The 17,935-nt window shown below is 48.3% G+C and overlaps 1 protein-coding gene across 4 annotated transcripts in view; it reads right to left on the bottom strand.

The window, feature by feature from the left end:
- Positions 1-17,935, bottom strand: part of KMT2D (lysine methyltransferase 2D) — a 1,692,256-nt gene that overhangs the window by 1,366,400 nt on the left and 307,921 nt on the right. For all 4 annotated transcript variants that reach the window (XM_086963706.1, XM_086963708.1, XM_086963710.1 and 1 more), the window contains exons 7-8: positions 2,720-2,885; positions 2,076-2,190 (exon numbers count right to left, since the gene is read on the bottom strand). In XM_086963706.1, coding sequence (XP_086819832.1) covers positions 2,076-2,190; positions 2,720-2,885 — 281 coding nt within the window. The remainder of the gene's footprint in view (positions 1-2,075; positions 2,191-2,719; positions 2,886-17,935) is intronic.

Here is a 17,935-nt window from a genome sequence, read left to right as displayed (position 1 = left end):
TGCTTCACCTCGCCCTCTCCACCTGAGGGGTGGAGTTGGCACAGGCTGGCACACCACCTTTCCCGACATAGGGCTTCCGGCTAATCTTCCCGCCAGAGTAGAGGTCAGAACTGGTGGAGGCCAGTTGCGGAGTACAGTAAGTGGCCTGGAGAAGCTCACAAAGGCAGCATGCCTTTGAAGCTTCCGCCTGCCCATCCTGGGGGAGGAGACCTAGCACCTCGCCCAGGATGTGCATTGTTGCAGGCCCAGGAAAGCTGGGGGCTTTCCATGCAGGGGCCCTGCAACAGGGCTGCTGTGTGGCAGCCTAGCCAGCCTCTCAGACCAGACGTGGATTGTAGGTTAGGTTTAAGGGGGCATCTCTAAGTTGCCCTCTGTGGTGCATTTTACATTAAATTCCACACTGGCATCAGTGTGGGTTTAATGTGCTGAGAAGTTTGATATCAAACTGGTCAGTCTTCAGTGTAGCCATTATGGTGCTGTGGAGTTTGTAATGACAACATCCCAGCACCATCTACTCTTAATGGCATCACTGCACTTAGTGTCCAGGGATGGCCCTGGGTACTGTAGGGGCACAGGGCTCATGCACCTGTGCCCACACCACTGGCATAGGGCAACCAGCTAGAGGGGTGACTGATGTATGCCAGGGCAGTGGGGTTGTGGGCATGGCACACATGGATGTGTGCCATGTCGACTCATTGTTTAGTTCTGCACAAGGACACTCAGCCTGCAAAGGCAGTGTGTGTGTGTCAGGGTGCAGGGCCCCTAAGGGTGGCACAATAAGTGCTGCAGCCCTTCTCTGGTCACAATGCCCTGGGTACCCATGGTACCATTTACTAGGGGCTGACATGTGGCCAGAGATGCCAATTGGGTTTTAGCTTCAATACTGTTTTAGGGAAGGAACATAGGCCCTGGGCACCTGATTGGTAGTAGCCCAGGGCACACTCACTCAAAGCACATCAGCAATTCAGCAAAATGTGGGGGCATACCATGCAAGAAAGATGGCACTCTCTCACATGCACCTGTACCCTCGCCACTGGTATAGTGCACCCAGCTAGAGGGGTGACTGATCTATGCCAGGGCAGTGGGTTGTAAGCATGGTACACAGGAATGTGTGCTATGTAAACTCTTCACTTTGTTCTTCACCAAAACACACAGCTTGCAAAGGCAGTGTGTGAGTGAAAAAGTACAGGGCCTCTAAGGGTGGCACAATAAGTGCTGCAGCCCTTAGAGACCTTGCCTGGGTACCTGTGGTATCATTTACCAGGAACTGACCTGGTAAGCATCCTAGGATTGGTTTCTCGGTTTCACCCCTCATCAGCCGGGCTCACTGGTACTAAATTCAAGCTAGCCTGGCTGATATGGGGTGATGCCCCGAAGCCGGTCCCAGGATGCTTGTTTCCGGTCCAGGGAGGCCCTGGCTTGGCAGTTTGGGCTGGACTGTTCCCATGAGGCACAGGGTCAAGACTGATTTGCATATGGCTGGAACCAAACTGGGGTGGCATGGTGAGCAAAAGAATGATGGATTTAACCCAGATCTCTTGACTAGGGGTGAATGTTTGATTTGCTCTACATTAAGTTCATCATCTGCGTCTCTTTTGGAAATCTAGCAGGATCAGGAAGGAGGGCAGGGCATCTTTATGACAAAGTGGGTGTGGTTGACCATTCGAATGGTGGAAATCGCTGTGCTGCAGTGTGGTCTTAAAGTATTTTGACATCTGGTTTGTTGTTGCATATCTGCATATATAGATGGTTGGGACAAATTTTTCAATGACCTTTCTTACAATGGGTAGACGGCAGACGCTCGTGAGAACTACCAGGTCTAGTAAAGCAGGAAACAGGTGAAACATCTAACCTGGTAAGTCATAACAGCATTTGAAACACATTAGGAATATGTACTGGATAAAAAAGGTTTAAAAAAAAAAACAGGAATATGAATTTGACGTTCTAAACTATCAGCTGCGAACATAGCATTCTCATATTGCATGTTCTTAACACTATTAATAATGATCAAGGAAACAACCCTCTTCCTGCACCATCATCTTCACTTAGCAGTACAATGCAAGTTACCCACACACCTTACACCTCCAGGACTCCGTGGGCATATTCTCTATGGTCAGCTTCAGGCAGAAGGAATGATATCCCTTGTCACAGGTATCGCACACCAGCATCCTAGAATCTTGCCCTGGTAGTCTGTACAGGAAAAGAAAGGTTTAAGAGCTCAACACACACAATGAGGAGTCACCAAAATAAACCACAAGTCTTTAGCCATCCTCTCTCCATGAACTCCCATGTTTCATTCATTACAAACGGAAACGAAGCTTGAGCGACCAACCCTTTTATGGCTATGTTCAGTATCCCTCCAATATTCCCCAAACCATACACTTTTGGCTCCCTAACAACCGACCAGATCCACATCTCACACTGTGCTGCCAGTCTAAATTCAGAGAAAGAAAAGCAATGAACAATATGTAATGCAAAGTTATAAAAGGTATTTACAAAGAGACCATATCCTTATCCTGCTTACCACAAAGAATATGCCTAATTGTTCTCACAACTATGCTATTCAGCAACATGGGACGTCATTAACATGCTTGTGAAAATAATATTAGCACTAAATACATATACCCCTTCAAGCTCTTCACACCAATAGTTCCCAGTTCAACACCACTTAGTAATCTGTGCTCTCTTTGGGCTCATGAAGGATAGAGGGGAGGCTCACCGGCAGGTTTGGCACACTTTACACTCAGGGCACTGCCAACCCGAACGCTTCAGTGGTGTCACAGTCACCTCTAAGCATGCACCATGGTAGTGTAGCCCGCAGCTTGTGCAGAAGAGGAGGTCCTGAAGGTCTCCTGGCCCATCACAGAGAACACAGCATGAGCCATCTGAGGAGAGAATGAAGTCAGAGTTCAGAGTGTTGCCCAGAGAAGTACATGTTCTCATATGGGAATGTGAACAGATCCGTCAAGTGATTCACAGAGATTCAGAGTTTCAGAGTTTCAATGAGAAAGGTAATAATATACATGGTTTTATATCAGAACGCAATGCTAGATTAACTTCTAAGGTAGACAAATAAGGCATACCAATTTTGTTACAGCAGCAGGTACAATGCTCCAAGGTGTGAAACTTAATACAAAATATGATCATGTAAGCAAATGAATTTCTCCACAGGTAGCTGTAATAGGATGTACTAGCATGTAATCAGTGTAACTAAACATAATTGTAACAAAGGTTATTTTAAACATAGAATGAGGGTAAGCGAGAAAGGTTATGCCGACAGCTAAACGCCAAATGCAGGAATAAGACAATTTGGGCTTTACTATTTAAAAGCCAAAAACTGTTAAGTGGGTTTAGAAAACAGGCCTTTACATAAATACTTTAAAATATATGAAAAGGCATCTCTGCTATTGTCAAAGAATATACTATTAAACGCCTGAGCCTGTTTACCAGCAGCTGGGGAACTGCTTAATTTGACAAATCAAATCACAGGAAGAAATTGTAATATTGGGTTGTAGGTAAGTGCCCCTTTTTGCATGGTAACCCCCTTACCAGTTGCCAGATATCTGATGCCAATGAGTATGCTGGGACCCTGCTAACCAGGCCCAAACACCTGTTCTTTCCCAAAACTGTACCTTTGTTTCCACAACTGGCACAACTCTGGGCACAGGTAAGTCCCTTGTAAAAGGTACCCCTGGTACCAAAGGGCCTTGTGACCAGATAAGGCCTCTGAGGGCGGCAGCATGTATTATATCACCCTCAGAGACCTCTCACCTTAACCTCCATACATTGCCATTGAAGGCTTCATATTTTGGTGAGACCAAACTGCCTGTGGCATGGGTAAGTCACCCCTCTAGTAGGGCTTAGAGCCTTAAGACAGGGTACACCATACCACCCGTGAGGCATAGCTTCAGGAGCAATATGCCCCTATAGTGTCTGCGCCATTAACAAACAATGCAAGTGTAGTAAAGCCCTTTTGCTGAAAGTTTGTCATTACGAACACCACAACTCCATAATGGCTTCGCTAAAAACGGAGACATTTGGTACCAACCTTCTCAGCATAATAAATCCGCACTGATGTGAGTGTTGGGTTTATTATAAGATGTACTCAGAGGGCATCTTAAAGATGCCCCCTGAAAAATGACAAACTCCCTAGTGTACTGGCTGACTTGTTCCCGCCAGCCAGCCACCACCAGACAGGTTTACGATCTCATGGGGTGAGAGCCTTTGTGCTCTCGAGGTCAGAAACAAAGCCTGTTCTGTGTTGGATTCCGTCCACTTAGCCCGCACACTGCAGGGACGTAGCATGAGCCAATCCACTTCCCCTGCCCATATGCCACTCACAAGGTATAACTGAGTGTGCACATGAACCAGGAAAGGGGGTGGAATAAAATGTAAGGAGACACCAAGTCAACTTCCACCCTTGTTAGAACGATGAGGTCACTGCTCCCTCCTCCACGCTTCTGCACCTAAATAGACAAAAACACACTTCATGTATCTTTCTAATAGCACTAGAACCAATGACCATGTTCCGTCACAACATTCAATTATTCCTACCAGTCAGGGATGCAGGTTTTGCTTCGTGGAGACTTCGGGCAGCAGAAAACGCCAAATCCGATCCAAGATAACTCCTCTCGGATCCGGGGACTTAATAAGCACCAAATCAATGCTCCCAAGGTGTCTCTCGAGTTACCAGGGGAAAAAATGCCTAGTTACCGGCATAAAAAACCCGACTCATTCTTTACAGTAACAAAGGATGGGACAGGACGTAAGGGACAGGGAAAGCCGGTTATCCCAGCACTCGCTTCAGAAGCGAACTTGCGGAATGACCCAAAACGTCATTTCCGCACACAACAACCTGGAGCAGTAAGAAAATGACGCGAAAGAAAACGATCCAAACGATCGTTTTACAAACGTGTCCCCAAAATGCTCCAAAGCCAAAGAACACCGAAGTAAAGAACCCAAGGCTTTCAAAAAAGGGGGAGCAGGAGCCCCTAATCACCCCCCAATCGTAACAAGTGACGGGAGCTGGAAATAACGGGAAGGGAAGGGGCAAAGGGAAAAACTGACTAACTACAACGGGAAACAAGGAATGGGCTAGACAAGGAAAAAGAAAGGACTAAATTCGAAGGGGATCCGGAATCACTCACGAGCCCGTGAGGAAACGGAATCAGCAACCAGCCATCACGGGAACCAAACACCAGGAACCCACACACTAGCAATATCAAGCAAGGAATGAAAGGTAGGACTGACCTATATCCCTATCCTGGTAGGTCATGTGATGACAGTCCATGGTCACTGAAAGGGGACTTGACCCAGTTCCTAACATTCTGGCTGGAAGTGCTTCACACCTCCCCCTGGCAGAAATAGCAACTCTTGGCAGTGATCCTCAGGCTCTCACACTGCGATGAGCTGATGTGGGCAGCTCCAACTAGTGGAGATGCCCGCTCCTGTCCAGACTCCACTTTTAGCGGCAGGACAGGCAGAAAAATGAGTAAGCAGAAAATAAGTGTCCACCACAGCCTGGCACACCCCTAGGGTCGCCAGGAGCGGAGGTGAGCCACTCTTAGAAATTCTTCATCTTGAATTGGAGAATTAGGCCCAATAGGAAGGGGGGTGTGCTCCTCTTCCCAAAGGGAGGGGGCACCCAAAGGGAGTAGTCACACTAGGGGACAATAGCCATTGGATACTATCCCCCCACCTCAGTAATGTGCATACATTTAGTATTTACGGGCTCTCCTGAACCTTGTTCCTCAGATTCAATGACCTGCGAAGGACCGAAGAGCCATGCAGCAGTGGAGAAGATGATGATAACTGACTTGGCCCCAACCCTCCCGGCTTGTCTCCTCCTCCAGTCAACCTGCTCCAAGAAACCAGTGTGGCTCTCCCGTGGACACCGGAATTGTCCAACTAAGTAACCTACTCCAAGCTTCTGGATCCAGGGAGATTAGAGACACTTGCACCACGCTGCACCCAACGCGCACATCCAGAGTCCTGGTAGACCACTGACCCAGTGAAGCCCCCATCGGCAATCCTAACCTGAGAACTAGCTTTGGATGACCTCTCGCTCGATGCCTGCAGCCTCAACCTGAAGGATCACCTCGCCCAAGACCAGAGCTGGTGAGAAAACCAGACACCAAACACCCCTGCACCCATAGCCCCCCCAGCCTTTGTATGCCCAGCAAACGGTGTCCTGGTATCCCTCCTCTATCCTACTTAACTCTCCAGTCGTGCGATTCCATTATCTAACCTCCGGAACAGAGCCTGTAGCCATTTTCCCCAACCGAGGATCTCTATTGTTTTGAACAATTGAACAATGCTCCCCCCCCCCCCCTCCCCCCCTCCTTTGCACTCTACACCCGGCATCCCCCTGTGCCGCTTGTGGTGCAGTCTCGGTGCTTTTTTTTTGTGGCCCCTACCGTGCTGATTTAAACACCCAGGGCCTGTGTCCCTGAGCCACAAGTACTTACCTGTACCTGGTGCCTCTGAGGTGCTCCCAGCCTCCATAGGATAACATTGGGCCCAGTGACCTCTTCACCCAGCCACCCCAGTGCCGCTGGTGGTGCAGTACCTTGGTCAGACCCTAGCCCAGTGTTGACCCAAACCCCTGGAGACTGAACTTGAGAACGGCTTACTTACCTGTAAGTTACTCACCTGTATCCTAAAAACAAAGTATCTTTCAGTATTGAAAAGGATTTCTTGCACATGTTCAGTATTGTTTAATGCCACACAAACCTATTGCCCCTAATTTGCAAGTGTTGCACCAAAGTACTTACTTGTAACAGAGTTCAACTTAATTCCTAGATATAAAAGTAATATTTTTCTACAACACATTGGCCTGGAGTAAGTCATGGAGTGCGTGTTCCTGTAATGTATGAGTATGTATACGAAATGCATTCACATTACCCTCTGGGAAGCCTGACTGCTCAGCCCAAAGTGGCCATGGGTATGTCAGGCGTGGGTCCTGTGCTTGCTGTGCCACTGGATTCAAGCTAGCCTGGCTAATGAAGGGTGAAACTCCGAAACTGGTCCCAGAATGCTCATTTCCAGTCCAGGAAGGACCTGGCCTGGCAGTTCGGGCTGGACTGTTCCCATGAGGAACAGGGTCAAGATGTATTTGCATATGGCTGGGTCCAAACTGGGGTGGCATAGAGAGCAAAAGAACGATGGATTAAACCCAGATTTGTGACTGGGGCTGAGTGGTTGAAATATTTCAGTACTCTGTCCATCGTCTTGTGCTTGCTATATTTGCCGTAAGGGGCCAAGGGTATGCCCAGACGTGGGTCCCTAGCTCGCAGCGCCACCGGATTCAAGCGAAACCCCGAAACTGGTCCCAGGAGGCTCGTTTCAGGTCCAGGGAGGACCTAGGATGGCATAGTGAGCAAAAGAACGATGGATTAAACCCAGATCTGTGTGTGACTGGGTGTGAGTAGCTGAAATGTTTCTGCACTCCTTCAATCATCTTGTTATGTTTGCTATGCTAAACCCAGCTACCACTAAATTGAGAGTAAGTTATTATCTACTTTAACCTCTGCCATACCTTTGGGGACACACACCTCTTTTTGGTATAGTATATTCAGAGCCAGCTTCCTATATGGGTTTAAGACACACTCAACCTTAATGACCAACAAATAAGCCATGATTTCATTATAGCTAGAAATGCTAAGAATATTTGAAAAAGCCACAAACTTGAAATTCGTGGGAAAAATGAGAAATTAGTCGAGTGCTGTGCTGGAGTGTTTAAGGGCATCATGTATCAACTTAATGCATAGGATCACAAACTTAACATTAACTATATGAACAGAAACATACAATGAAATAAGAACTAAGCAGCATCTAACCCTTCATTAACCCCCCAATTTTTTTTTCAAGGACTAAGATAAATCATCTGATCACAGCACCCGACAGTGCTGGAGCCGCACAAGCTAAAAAGTAATGAATAGTACAGTGAACTCAATTTGAAAGTGGTTTTAACTTTGAATTAGTTACGTTAAGTGCGTAATTCAAATAGATGTATTATTGAATTATTGAGGCAATCCCAGCATCAAACCTAAAATGTGATGGTGTTTTTTGTGAACATGTTTTTAACCTCAGCCAAGTCTAACTGAAAGCGAACCAAAGGGAGACTAGCTGAAGTAAACATATTACTACAAAAAAATGCAAGGGTAGACCTTTATGCATATTGCCACAAGGAACATTTGTTTAGTAGTTTCAAGTTTTCCATTGGCGGTGCGCCAAGTTCCAGAATTGAGGAAACTACTAGATAAGCAAAGGGTGGGAAAAGCGGTAAAATATGTTGGGGGCAATTTTGTAGGTATGACACAATTATACAATGTTTTTGTACTTCGCTAGATAACCTAAGCCATCTCCAGCCTACGTTATTCACTGCATTCAGCGCTTTGGCATGACCCTTGTGATTGTTGTTAGTAAAACTGCAGTGTGTTGACAGAACTATTGTCAAACGGGGTAAATGTTTTCCTTGAAAGATAAGTTTTTTTGCAGTAAAATAAGTGAAACACCTTACAGGAAATTGGACAAGATATACCTTCTTTTCAGAACTAAACATGTTAGTCTGAGTATGCATCATATAGTATTAACACCACACTGCTTGAAAATCAAGACATTTACACCATTCTGCAACAATCTGGAAATTAGTGTGTACAGAGGATTGCAAATATATGATGGTTTATACAGCAAACTGTAATAAGCTGGCTTTTTATGTGGGGTACCAAAACGAGGTGCAATATGTAGAAAGTCCAGATGACCCTTATTGGCTTAAAGGGCTTAAATGATTAATCCCAAATGCTCTATTTTGTGGTAGTGTCGGCACGCTCATCAGAGGACCGTGTTAAGCATTTGTTAAACAGTCAATTTAGAAAAATGACAGGTATTATGGGTGAGCAGCAACTGACTTAATTTTAATATATCGAATGTATTACCCACTGGGGGGATTGAACTGTTAATACACCACAAGTTCCAGCATGCCTCAGAAAAAATGTCCCATCAGGGTGGCCAACAACTCGTAAATGTAGGCAATTGCTTGTTGTGGTGTCTGGAGCTCAAAGGCTTACCCATGAAGGTCAATGGTTGACCAAAACAAGTCAGAAACAGCCGATGCGTGAATAAAGGAATAATTAAATTCACGAGTGTAGCTCAATTAATATATATATATATATATCAAACCAACAAAGTTTGCCCATTTAGGAAAGCCACAAACAGGTAGGTATCAATCCGTTTATTGCAGAGGCTGCAGCATGTTTTGAAAAAGGAGTTTTCACAAGTTCAAGAGCCTGACGCGTTTCATGCTACACGAGCATTTCATCAGAGGCAGTTCAATCAGCATAATGCAGAGTGCAAGGCAGTAATTATACATGAAAAACAGCCGCCCAGTAGGCGTGGACACGCGCTGAGCCTGCTGGTCTTAGTAGTGTCAATAGTTAATCTCCAGTGAGCCGCCCTGCATTAGCCATAGTAAAACATATTTGAAACCCCAGTTGGTGTGGAAAGAATCCCCTTCGTGACAGGCTGCACTTTAAAACTTCTGCAACACGACCTACTGTCCAAATAGCTGAATGTTGAGTGAATCCAGCCTGGTCCATCTCAGTTTCGGCAGGGCTTCTCCCACGACCGGGCCGGCCGTCAAACATCAAACCAACAAAGTTCGCCCATTTAGGAAAGCCACAAACAGGTAGGTATCAATCCGTTTATTGCAGAGGCTGGATTCACTCAACAATCAGCTATTTGGACAGTAGGTCGTGTTGCAGAAGTTTTAAAGTGCAGCCTGTCACGAAGGGGATTCTTTCCACACCAACTGGGGTTTCAAATATGTTTTACTATGGCTAATGCAGGGCGGCTCACTTGAGACTAACTATTGACACTACTAAGACCAGCAGGCTCAGCGCGTGTCCACGCCTACTGGGCGGCTGTTTTTCATGTATAATTACTGCCTTGCGCTCTGCATTATGCTGATTGAACTGCCTCTGATGAAATGCTCGTGTAGCATGAAACGCGTCAGGCTCTTGAACTTGTGAAAACTCCTTTTTCAAAACATGCTGCAGCCTCTGCAATAAACGGATTGATACCTACCTGTTTGTGGCTTTCCTAAATGGGCAAACTTTGTTGGTTTGATAGATATATATATATATATATCAACACCAAGAACTTTGTGATTGGGTAAGTACTTTGAGATATCAATTTTTACAGGCAAGTAAAAATACAACACAAAGGCGTTTTACACAATAATGCTTTCCTAAGGAGACAGAAACATACTGCATACAGGTACTTACAATCATATTCCGGGGATCTCCTTTAAGATTTAAGGTGGTGGGGGGTCAAGGTCTAAAGTACCAACAGCACTTCGAGATCACTTGCCCTGGAGTGTCTGGGTGCAAAGGCGCTGGATGGGTTGGTAGCCTTGTGCACTACAATGTAGGCAAAGAAGGGGGCCACCTACAAACAGGGTGCAGAGGGAGACTTTGAGGACAAGTCTGGTAGATCCCAACAGAGGGCTCAGTGAGTGAGGGTCATGGGAGCAGGGGAGCACAGTTGGTTGTTGTGGCCAGGCCAGGGAGATCGGGTGCAAAAGGTTTTGGTAGGCTGGGCCATCAAAAGGTACTCCCGGTTCCCGGTTAGACCAGCAGAGGGGGGCAAAACAGGACAGCCAGGCAACTCTCGGTACTGGCCTCTGCGATACTGATGTCTCTTATCGGCTGGTCTGTTTCGGTGATGGAGTCCGGATTGGAATTCAAACAAGCTTTGGTAGCTGCAAGGGTTCCAGTACCTCTGGTATTGGTGCCAGGCGACTCCAGTTGGTTCTGGCACCTTCATACTTGGTGGGGAGACATATCTGACCTCCTGGAGCATGGGGAACTCCTCCTGGGCAGCTGGTGAGTCGGTGGACCCGGTGGTCAGCAGAACGGTGAACCGGACATTGCAGCTGGTGCCTACAGATTGCAAGGAAGTGGCTCCTCAACTTCAAGGGAGTGCAGGAGGCCCTCCAAGACTTCTGGAGGATGCACAGCTACAGGACGAGCTGGGCTGTCACAATTGTTGGGACAGGAGCAGGCATGGTTTGGTGCGATTGACGACCAGCTGTCAGCAGGTCCTGCTTCCTCTGTGCTTTTTGGTCATTCTTGTGCCAAGGGAAACTGAGTTTCTGGTGCCAGGGTGTAAGAAACTGACTATATATATATTCTGCACCAAAGTGAGGTACAGTGTGTATAGAGTCCAAGGTTCTCCAAAGCTTAAAGTTAGATAGAACCTTACTCTCTACAGTGGTAGCTTGGTCGAGCAGTAAGGCTGTATCAGAGGACAGTGTAAAGCATTTGATGTACACACAGTCAGCAAATCAAACCGCACACTCAGTAACTGAACTCTAGGCCATTTGTGTTGTATAAAAAAATATACTATTTTATTTCTAGAAGCAAGCAAGCCTGGTACAGGTAAGCATAAAAACACTTTTCAGTAGTAAATTACTTGTATGAACAAAGTTCAAAATTGAAGTGTAACTTGTACTGGTTTTGGTTATAGTTTTAAGTAAGCAGTTTGCAACACATTGCAGGTATAGTACATTCAATTGAATGGGCTTCTTAAGTAAAATAATTAAGTACTTTTCAGATTACTTTTGCTAACACAGGACTGCATCCTAGATTCAGCCATGGGACACGTCCTGAAAACAGGTGAGTAAATGCATTTTAGTTAGAGGTACGATTTTTAAAGACTATTATTGCATTAAAAAAGTTGACACTTCGAAACTTTTTCACATAGAATCACCAAAGTTATCCTATGGTAGGAAATTCACATAACAGGTACGTTATGTTAATACTTTTTCTTACTCTGTGCTGGATACCTAGATTCAGCACTGGGACATTTCCTGAAAACAGTTGAGAAAATGAGTTTCGGTTATTGTGCAGATTTTTAAGGAATATTTGTTGTTTTCACAAGTCGACACTTAAAAACTTTTTGGGAGAAAAAGTATCAATGTTATTCTATGAGGAAAAAGAGGTTGTCGGTTTCCAGGTAGGTAATCAGTCTTTGGAGTTATTTTATTTATTTTTTTATTTACGAAGTTTTGTATAGCGCTAGCCTGACCGGAGGGTATCGGAGCGCTTCACAGCAATTGCATAGCAAACATGCAAGAGCACAACATATTATAATAAAGCGAGCAAAAGAGCGCAGAACAAATAGCAAAACAATGAGACAGTCCGGGTGGGAGTCGTAGTAAAGATGATGTTGAGTGGGTCCATTACAAGGACTTGTTATCCCACAGCCGGAAGGGGTAAAGTGTCATTTTCAGCACTCCGATTGATCCTATCTGATCGCTGGAGATAGTTCGAGGACGAGGATTTTGAGCTGACTTTTGAATTTAGCGAAGGAGGGAATAGTTCTGATGTGGGGGATGATAGAGTTCCATATTTTGGGTGCATTGCCGGAGAAGGATCTGGCCGTGGTTTTTTCATTTGAGGTTTTAGAGGGATAAGCAGTAAGGTATTGGAGCTTCTGAGGTTCCTGTTCTGGCCTGCTTTTTTGAGTTTAGATGCCAGATATTGGGGTTTGCTGTGTGGAGGGCTTTGTGGGTGAGGCAGGCCCTTCTGAAGTTTGAACGCATTTCTATGGGTAGCCACTTGAGTTCTTTGAGGGCAGGAGAGATGTGGTCAAATTTCTTTAATCCCGTTACCATTCTGGCAGCCGTATTGAGGGTTGTTTTTAGCGGAGCAAGGTGTGTTTTCGCTATTCCATAGAGGACTGTGTTTCCATAGTCTAGTCTTGACAGCACCAATGCTGGAGTGGCTTATTTGAGATCTTTGGGTGGAATGAAAGGTTTTATTTTGTTTAGTAGCTTCAGATTAAGGAAGGCGCTCTTAGCCGAAATCTTAATGTGTTTGGTCATGTCCAGTTTTGAGTCTAGCGTGATGCCGAATGATTTAACAGAATCGGCCATGGAGAGGTTCCCTTTGAGCGCAACGATCTCCTTTAGCCACTCAACCACTTGAGGGTTCTCTTCTTTGTTAGAGATGAGGAGTAGTTTGGTTTTGAACGGGTTCAGTTTTAAATGGTTGCTTGACAGCAAACGTTGCGCATCTCTTAGTGTTTCATTGAGTCTTTGTATGTCTTTGGCAGAGGAGATTTCCAGGTAGATTTGGGTGTCGTCAGCATATAGGTGAAAAGGGATTTTAGCTTTTCTGAGTAAGGCGGCGAGGGGTTCCATGTAAATGTTAAAGAGTAGGGGGGAGAGCACTGATCCTTGGGGGACTCTCCTCAAGACTAGTTGCAGGTCGGATTCGAAGCATCTGATTTTGATTTTCTGGGAGCGATTGAGTAGGAATGAGGAGAACCATTTACGGACCACCTCGTTAAAACCAGCCCTTTCTTCAAGAGGGTTCGATTCCCGGCGCGGCAGGTTTCTGGACCAGGGTCAGCGGACTCGATAATTCTCTCGCCTCGGTGCCCACTCTGATCAGCGATCACACTCGGCAACTCTGGGCATTAGCTTGCCTCATCTTCACTAACGGCCCCACCAGACCGCCGGGGATGCCTGGTCTCACTCTGGAGATACCCATTAAGGGACCATCTCTCAGGGAAGCCAGGAAGGGTTTCGCAGCGGTCGAAGCGCCTTGGGACCCTCCGGGTAAGTAGTGCGCTATATAAATGCCTATACATACTGTATCGAATGCTGCCGATAGGTCTAGGAGAATAAAGAGGCAGCATTGGTCCAGTGATTTGTGAATATCATCAATTATGTTGAGGATTGCAGTTTCAGTGCTGCATCCTTTCCTGAAACCCGACTGATAAGAGTAGAGGAGGTTGGTATTGTCCAGGTGTTGAGTTAATTGTTGGAGTACGCATCTTTACAGGATTTTGGAAAGATGAGAAAGGTTGGAGGCAGGTCTGAAGTTGTTTAGGTCATTTATGTCCAGGCCTGTTTAGGTCTCGGACTAGCGTCCCACGCAGTGGGTGGAGCCAGAGATTTTATGTTTTGCAGTATGGGGGCTTGAACCCGCCCCTCTTCTCCATTGGCTGGCCTCGTAAATGCTGGCCAGCCATTGGAGGAGAGGGGCGTCACTCAGTTCAGGCCCCGTCTTGAGCAGATTCAGGGGCGTTTTTCTCTCTTTTTTTTAAGCCCCACCCCTTTTCTAGTGGTGGGCGTTACACCCTCCCTCGCAATCGATCAGGAGCAATCGCCTACCCCCTTCCCTCTGCCCTCCTCGGTCGCGCTCTCGCCTCCCCCCCCCCCCCCCCTCCCTCTGCCGCAGCTCTCCTCCGTCGCGCTCTCGACTCCGCTCTGCCGCTCCCCCGGGCGCCCAGCCCTCCCTCCCTCTCCAGCGGCCATGCTGCCTCGGATTGTTTTCCTTCTCTCCTGGCACGTCTTTAGTTTCCGTAATTACAGTCCTTTCTTTCCCCGTGTGTCGGTCTCTCAAAATGACAGGCCTTTCATGTCAGGATATTGCTATCCCTTCGCTCTGCTCTTTGCCGTAGCGCTCTTAGGCTGTCTATGAGTGCGGGAGCTCTGCCGCCCTCGCTCGGTCTCCGCCGCCACTGCCCCGTCGGTGCACAGCAGTCTCCCGTCTTTGGCCGTCTCTCACCCCGGATCTCCCAGGGGACAGGCTAGGGAGGGCGGGCCGAAGTCGCACGAGAAGAGAAAGAAGGCGAGGCTGGGTAGGGAGAGGGAGCCGCTCGGGGTGAGCGTCCTGCCGGGCACCGGGGAGGCCTCGGGGGTGCATAGAGCCATGTTCAGCCGCCTGAGTGCCCTGCTGCAGCATGCAGTGGAGACGGTGAGTGCCTGGGAGGGAGAGCCAGGCTAGGCAGAGGCGCGGGCGGCCCAAGAGAGGAGGGGAAGCCGGCGTGGCGGCCGGAGTCAGCCCTAGCTCAAGCATATAGTTCTAGGGGAGATGAGCCACTGCAGGCCGGGGATGTGGCCTATGCACTTTGTGGGACAAGCACGTCTGTAGCAGAACTGGGCCATGCCTTGTAGCCCCAGAGAAAATAAATGACACGTACAAGTCGAGAATACTGGCCCGATCTTTCCGGGTGTACAAAGCTGCCTTGTCTATACGAGAAAGTAAACATACTTTCCAACTCTACATCGACAGTGTAAAAATACATTTGCACCTTCAACTCAAGTTTTTTTCATCAGAATCTGGCGGGATTTTTTTTCTTTTCGTATTTAACATTTTACGAGGCCCAGAATACATCGTTTGTAGACTGATCCCTCTACTGCCCCCCCCTCCTAGGCTGGCACCTGAGCAGACTTCTTCTACTATCACAGCTTATTTACCCGTAATAATGTTGAACATGTTGGCCGATTGCTCACCCGTGCTGAGCTTGGCCGGGATTGGCTACCCTTTCTCCGGCCTATTTCTTGTGACGACATGGGGACTTGTTTCCCTTGGTGACTCTTCTGAACTGATGTTTGCCCATCTGCAACTCCGCCATTTTTACTGTGATGTTCTTGGGTCATTAATCATATCGTACATCATGACGGCCTCAAGGGTTTTTCTGGCTCCAATGTTTTTTCTGTTTGATGCGTGCCCCTTGACTGCGCTCTTGTGCCCCCCCAACTCGTTTTTGCTATGTACTAGAACATCTGATGTAACGAGTAAACCTGACTCCGGACATTCCGATTCACTGGTCCTCAGCCGGTTTGTGGATTCTCACTTTGAGTTTTTGGTTTAAGTTTTTTCACGCTTGCTGGTCCCCAGGATCGCCACCCATTCCCATCCCACCTTACCTTACTCCTCTTCCTCCCTTGCCCCATTCGTTCTTTGAAATCTACCCATGTAACATTGCTGTTTTTTGTGTTTGCATTGCTATGCTCCAGCAACTGTTTGTAACCATGTAACTTGCAAATCCTTATGTAAAGCGCTCGGATACCTCCGGGTCTAGCCAGCGCTATATAAAACTTCTCAAATAAAATAAATAAAAGCAAATAATGCCTGGCAGTGCGCCTCAAAGCCAGAGTGTGTGTTCTTTACCCGAGTTTATGGGGCCGGTTCAAGTACCGCGCTGAAAAGATATATACTTTTTCATATATATTTTAGTGATATGTGAGCGCACCTTCAGATGCGGGGTTTATCACACAGCGCGTCGGCGCGGTGCTGAAGCAGCAGGGCCGACCCACAGCAAGGCAATCTCGGCTTTTACGAGGACGGGGGGCGGGGGCCCTGCTGTCCGGTTAATGGGTGCTCGGGGAGACGTCTGTTTCTGTTTACCGCCAATTGTCTGTGGTCTTTGAATTGATTCAAGGCATTGAACGTCTCTTGGTCCATCCGCGTATCCGCGCACTCCCTGTCTCTGAATGTGCTGTTAGATGTCTGCGGGATTCCTGTCTGTCACTTGGGCTGTACCTGTATCAGTACTGGGGGCTACTGAAGGTTACCAGATATCCCCATGTTACCGGGGACACAGTACATTCAGGTCCAGATCCAGACTCCTAGTTTTGTTTAACTAAGACCCAGGTCTGGAAAATAGCACCCCTTAACCGTAAGAATGGCAGTCTGCCTGTTTGAGGTTTTTTCCTTGCAGAAGTACTAGCTGCCACTGACTCTGTAGTTGGTTTTCTGCTTTGGTACAGTCCTTCACGGGGTCTGTAGTTGCAACATTATGGGAAACGTGTCTCACGATCTGCAGTTGTCTTGACACTGGCTATCTCGAAGACTGTAGCTGGATGCTGACAGGAAAATGGACTGTCTCCAGGCTCGAAGCTATACCCTGTCTTACTATTGGCCGTCTCTTGGGTTCTGGTTGTACTTATGTGATGGCTATGGCGGTCTGTAAGACTGTAGTTGTATGTTCGCAAGTGAGATGGCTATTTTGACCCTTTTTTTGGTTAAAATCTGCTAATTTTACGGCAGATGATGGATAATATTATGTGATTGTGCAGTCATGGTGATTTTTGCATAGTTGTAGATGGGGGGGACTCTGTGTGCGGGGGGACTCTGTGTGCGGGGGGACTCTGTGTGCGGGGGGACTCTGTGTGCGGGGGGACTCTGTGTGCGGGGGGACTCTGTGTGCGGGGGGACTCTGTGTGCGGGGGGACTCTGTGTGCGGGGGGACTCTGTGTGCGGGGGGACTCTGTGTGCGGGGGGACTCTGTGTGCGGGGGGACTCTGTGTGCGGGGGGACTCTGTGTGCGGGGGGACTCTGTGTGCGGGGGGACTCTGTGTGCGGGGGGACTCTGTGTGCGGGGGGACTCTGTGTGCGGGGGGACTCTGTGTGCGGGGGGACTCTGTGTGCGGGGGGACTCTGTGTGCGGGGGGACTCTGTGTGCGGGGGGACTCTGTGTGCGGGGGGACTCTGTGTGCGGGGGGACTCTGTGTGCGGGGGGACTCTGTGTGCGGGGGGACTCTGTGTGCGGGGGGACTCTGTGTGCGGGGGGACTCTGTGTGCGGGGGGACTCTGTGTGCGGGGGGACTCTGTGTGCGGGGGGACTCTGTGTGCGGGGGGACTCTGTGTGCGGGGGGACTCTGTGTGCGGGGGGACTCTGTGTGCGGGGGGACTCTGTGTGCGGGGGGACTCTGTGTGCGGGGGGACTCTGTGTGCGGGGGGACTCTGTGTGCGGGGGGACTCTGTGTGCGGGGGGACTCTGTGTGCGGGGGGACTCTGTGTGCGGGGGGACTCTGTGTGCGGGGGGACTCTGTGTGCGGGGGGACTCTGTGTGCGGGGGGACTCTGTGTGCGGGGGGACTCTGTGTGCGGGGGGACTCTGTGTGCGGGGGGACTCTGTGTGCGGGGGGACTCTGTGTGCGGGGGGACTCTGTGTGCGGGGGGACTCTGTGTGCGGGGGGACTCTGTGTGCGGGGGGACTCTGTGTGCGGGGGGACTCTGTGTGCGGGGGGACTCTGTGTGCGGGGGGACTCTGTGTGCGGGGGGACTCTGTGTGCGGGGGGACTCTGTGTGCGGGGGGACTCTGTGTGCGGGGGGACTCTGTGTGCGGGGGGACTC

This window comes from Lissotriton vulgaris, chromosome 1_1, assembly GCF_964263255.1.
Source record: "Lissotriton vulgaris chromosome 1_1, aLisVul1.2, whole genome shotgun sequence".
Taxonomy (NCBI): domain Eukaryota; kingdom Metazoa; phylum Chordata; class Amphibia; order Caudata; family Salamandridae; genus Lissotriton; species Lissotriton vulgaris.
The sequence above is the reverse complement of the archived record's forward strand: the minus strand, read 5'-3'. Positions and strand labels throughout refer to the sequence as shown.